This window comes from Notothenia coriiceps, unplaced genomic scaffold (genome assembly GCF_000735185.1).
Source record: "Notothenia coriiceps isolate Sejong01 unplaced genomic scaffold, NC01 NC01_scaffold00005168, whole genome shotgun sequence".
Taxonomy (NCBI): domain Eukaryota; kingdom Metazoa; phylum Chordata; class Actinopteri; order Perciformes; family Nototheniidae; genus Notothenia; species Notothenia coriiceps.
Window position 1 is genome coordinate 1 of NW_011337869.1, and position 5,245 is coordinate 5,245.

The window sequence follows — 5,245 nt, forward strand, 5'->3', positions numbered from 1 at the left end:
CACTAAAACGGCACTCGCGCGAGAGCAATATTGAAGCCTGCAGGAGAGAAACATGCCTTGAGCATGTGCAGCATCTACATGAGCTCTCCTTGGTCTCCTGCGCTCTCGCGAGCAATTCCTGCTCTTCTGCTCGTGAAACTCTGGCCTGCTCTCGCGCGCGGAGAAATGTTAGGAAGTGGGCGTACCGTGTCCCAGTAACGCCAAATCTAATTGGTTACACCCCTCCTCTTTTATGATTGGCCGGTGTCTGGATTTAAACCTAAACCAGGAAGTCCCTCCAACCTCCAACGTGATGAAATATGGCTGTGGAAACGTCTCACGTAAGTTACTTTACTTTACTAATGATTATTTTTAATAAAAGGCATGCTTCTGTATTCTGTGGTTATTCCACAAGAGCCGTCCTTACTTATAAATGGATTGAGTTTTTTAGATAATACATTTTTATACATATTTTTCAAAAGTATTCAAACAATTCTATTATAAAGATAAGAACCAATTAACTTTTCGGTCTTGACATATGATAATATAAAATGTAGCTTTCAAAAACAGAATTTGGAATTAATAATTTTGATTACTTTAGCAAAATATTTTATTCACAAATGTCGCTTTTTCAAAATGTCCCCAGTTTTTATTGCCTTTCTCAAATAAATAATACTATACAAAAAAAGTATAAAATGATGCAAATGTAAAAAAGCCCAAGAATTTTGCAAGTTTCTTGGCACTTTCATTTCTGAATGACCTCTTTTTTTTCTGTTCAAATGCCCTCAGCTTATTTTTTGGAATATTTATGATGATGTTTATGTGCCTTATTCTGTATTTGACATAATTGTTTCATTAAAGATTTACCACATTTCTTAAAAATATAATTAAATACTATTTAATACTTTATTTTTCTTCACAGCATATTCTGAAACGGCAGATCCTGGAGAGACTCCTGTCGAAGTTTGAGCTTGCACTCATTCGAGCACAACTTGACCTGGATTTGCTGGAGTTTGCATGTCGCCAGGAGCTGTACCTCCTGCAAGCACTTTCGAGACATGTTGACATACCGCAAGGAATAATCCAAGCTCTTCAAGAGCTGTTTGGACTACTTAGGCAATATTTATATTTAGAAGCCCCAAATACAGCAGTGGGATCAGTTATTGGTCTAAGAGGACGTCCTAAGTTTGAAATTGAGAGGCAGCAGTTGGTTGAGATGTTGGGGACAAACCTATCGGTGCCTTGCTAAGCTGCTAGGTGTTTCTTCCAGCACAGTCTTTAGAAGGATGAGAGAGTTTGGCTTATCTGTTTCAGAAATGTATAGCTCCATCAGTGATGAGGAGTTGGATAACGTGGTCATACCCATCAAGAATGACATGCCCACTGCTGGATACCGAATGGTCAAAGGACGGTTGTTATCCATTGGTCTACGTGTACAATGGACAAGAATGGCTGCCTCAATGCATCGAGTGGATTCCATAGGCATCCTCTCCAGACTGGCTAGTCTGGGCTTTGTTGTGAGGAGAACATATTCAGTGCGAGGGCCTCTGTCGCTTGTGCACGTGGATACCAACCACAAATTGATACGGTAGTGGTATTTATATTTCGCTAAGTGATTAAGAAATAATCTCTTTGTAATGTCCTAGTTTTGGAGAATCAGTGTTTCAATTCCAGAGTGCTATAACAGTTTGTTCTTTGGTTTTCCAGTTATAACATTGTCTTATTTGGTGGAGTGGACGGGTATTCGAGAAAGGTAAGACTGCATTTCACTTCAGTAGACACACATTAAACAAACATGTATTTTTTGTACGAGTTTACGACTAGCTACTTAAAACCACAAAAGAGGTCCCAACGCTGTGTCCTGGCTTTGCTTAAGGAATTTGATCCAAATGGAGAAAGTGTATGGACTAAAAAGGAAGCAGCAAAGTCAAAGTAGATATAAAGGAGATTTTGTTCATTGCCTATTTTTGCTGCACAAGTATTATGAGTCAGTATACTGTATGTCAGTATTGTTTGCTTATTTCTATTGCAACAGGAATTCTTTAATCTCTGCCTTTTTTTCCCTATAATACACAGTTTAACAGAATGTTGCCTAGTTATTGTGTGTAATTGCCCTATTCTTAAATATTCTCTGCTTTTCTGCAGGTAATGTACTTGGGTGCTTCGACCAACAACCGTGCATCAACAGCCTATGGCTTCTTCTTAGAGGCAACACAAAGACATGGAGTGCCTTTAAGGTGAATTCACAGAAAAAAGCACTCTTTGGAGAACTAGATCAATACTGTGACACTTTTGGATGAGTATTTTCTTTGACAGTCCTTTGGTCAACTGTGTACATTTCAGGGTCAGAGGAGACCAAGGAGTAGAAAACGTACAGATCGCGAGATTCATGTTTTCGGTTCGCGGCACCGACCGTGGAAGCTTCATCTCTGGTAAAAGTGTTCATAACCAGAGGTAAATTGCAGCATCTTTAGTAACTCAATTAGTGAGGTGAACTTATCTGATGTGTAGACCAAGCACCTTGCACTTAACCCATGCTAGGCCAGCATGAAAATAGATCACTTGAACTGGTTTTCCCTAAACCATGTATTTTCATCCATAGGATTGAGCGTCTTTGGCGTGATGTACGAGTCATTGTCATCAACAAGTACTCTGCGATACTGCTTTCCCTCGAAGAGGATGGTCTGCTCGACATCTCATCAACAGACGACCTCTTCTGTGTGCACTACATCATTCTTCCCCGACTTCAGATGGACTTGGGGATTTTTACAGAAGGCTGGAACCATCATCCACTCAGCACTGAACGGAACCAATGTCCAGAGCAGTTATGGCAACTTGGACTGATGCAGACAAACATTGATCAGCCGGAGAGCCCAGAGGTATTGATCTCGTTTCAGTATTACATTACATGTCACTTGTTAGACGCTTTTATCCAAAGCGACTTACATACTCAGTACTGTGGGCAATCCCACGATAGTAATTACTTACCATTTACTTTGTGTAATATACATTGTCAAAAGATTACTTTCTTTCCCTACTCTTGGCATGACCATTTTCTGGGCATTTTATTCAGTTGTGTTATTTTAACTGCAAAAATAACACAAACTATTACTTGATGTCATTGTTCCACATTGTTTATAAGACATTTATTTCACCAAAGTGTTCAAAACCTCTGTTATGGTTATTAGGAGCCAGATGTTGACTGGGAAATTGCTGCTGACCACGATGGAGAAGAAGAGGATGCAGGGATTGTCGTCCCCGAATTCGACTGCCCTTTGAGTCCAGAAGACACAACTGAACTTCAATCAGTATTTCAGCAAATTGACCCAAACACTCCGGTCAAGGAACTGTACTTACTCTGCCGTGAGTATGTAGCTGAAAGATGTGGCTCTTAAGAAATACAGCTCCCTTGAATGACACAGATGAGGTAAAAGTAAAATTCCTGTGTTCAAAGTGTTACTTAAGTACCAAGAGTAAAATAAGTCATGATGCCGATTTCAGGATAGAGTAAAGTTACTTGGCACAACTGGTGACTGGGTTTTTATTCCATTAAATTGAAACAATTGACACAAAATACAGCTCAAAACTATAATGGTTCCCCAACTTCACCATTTGTTTCCAAAACATTTTGACTAGAACAGTATGTCACTTGAAAGTTTGACTGTATTCTCATCTTGAACAAATGAAAACCTTGTCAAATAAAGTGCAATAAAGACTGTCTAACCCTAACCCAGAAAACATCGATTCTATGACTCTTATGAGCGGCTAAACTCCCTGCTACTCATAACAGCCTGTGTTATGATGCTCAGGAACTCTGGATATGAGCCGAGGTGCCTTGTCGGAAAGGTAATGGAGTTGGAGCATGCATTCACTACGGGAAAGCATACCGTGTGTGTACCATAGCGCACGCTGCAATCATGGTCGAACTCAATTAAGATTTTAAACATCTCTCTCTCTGTTGAGGTGATGGGGACGTGTGCCTGCCCCGTAAGCCATTGAAGGAAGCAACCAACAGTGATCTTGGGTTTTTCCTTCATCTCCTCTTCATCTTTTGCCGCTTCACCTGTAGACTCTGTCTCTCTTGAGTCTCTTTCATCACTCTCTGTTATCTTCACAGGGGTCCCCCTCTCTTCAACCACGAAGCTCTTTTCTTCCTCTAAAAACAAGTTGAAAATGAATACAAAGAAATGCATATATTCACCTAAGCAATGTCAATAAATATGGCTATTGTTTTTAAAAAAAATGTTTATGTGGATATTTTGAAGAAGAAAACCTCATTAGCCAGTCCTGCTTTAGTTATCATTGTTTCATCGCAACCATCATGATGCAAAGTTGTGTTTAAACTGAGACATGTAAACATGAATAAAAAGGGTATGCAAAGCTGTCATTGAGTTGCCTGTCGTAATCGGGGGTAAAATTCAAGAACAAATACATTTATAAAATGTCAGGGCTGTAGTATCACCTTCTTCTTCAATGTGTTGGATGAAGTCTTGTAAAAAGTTGGTCAATTCCAGACTCTCCAATGAAAGACACTCGGAGGTTTTTTTTGGGAGAAGACCTCTTCTGACGTCTCCACCGCCCTAAACCCCTTTCAAACATGTCCTCCCTAGTGACACTAACATTAAAGAGTGCCGTTGTGCTCGTCCACTAAGTGTTTCGATGGCTTCAGCAAGACTTGAAGGAAACAATTAGAAGTTGATAGACAACTGGATCCAAAACGTTTTCCCTTAAGAGACCCCTTTTGTATCATTGAGTAAACTGACGACCCCTGACTGATGTAAAGTGGCGTCTTTTAAATGATATTCAAGGCATAACAATAACAGTGCAGGGCAACCGATGAACAGTACAATTAACAAAAATAGTGAACACAATAACTGCAGGACGTTTTTGTTTAAAATAAGCAATTACAGGTACATTTTAAGCATATTACCTTTTCTCTGGCCCTGTCAGTTCTTCACTGGCATGTTCTTCCAAATCGATAATTTGTGTCGACTGCAATGTAATTGATAAATAATGCCCTGATTTTACCTTAATATCGATTTTAGAACAGGAGGTCCTACACGGGAGCACACTTGGAGAAGCCTATAATAAAATGTAGAAAGACTGCCAATTAATGACACATACAATGAAAATTGTTTAGAAACAAACACCTACAATATTAGTGAGCTTACATTCCCAGGATTGCTTGTAGCTGGAGACTCATCTAAATCTGGGTCCAGATCCTGAAAATCGTAACCAGTTAAAAAAGCTGTCGATTCAGGATGAT

The 5,245-nt window shown here is 39.6% G+C and overlaps 1 protein-coding gene across 1 annotated transcript; it reads left to right on the forward strand.

The window, feature by feature from the left end:
• The first annotated feature begins 55 nt into the window (after positions 1 to 55).
• Positions 56 to 4,424, forward strand: LOC104942815 (uncharacterized). The gene is given in 9 exon segments (XM_010768113.1): positions 56 to 320; positions 902 to 1,218; positions 1,220 to 1,567; positions 1,687 to 1,732; positions 2,125 to 2,216; positions 2,323 to 2,433; positions 2,582 to 2,858; positions 3,168 to 3,342; positions 3,745 to 4,424. Coding segments are annotated over 9 exon segments (1,446 nt in total). The 5' UTR covers positions 56 to 299; the 3' UTR covers positions 3,804 to 4,424.
• The last annotated feature ends 821 nt before the right edge of the window (positions 4,425 to 5,245 follow it).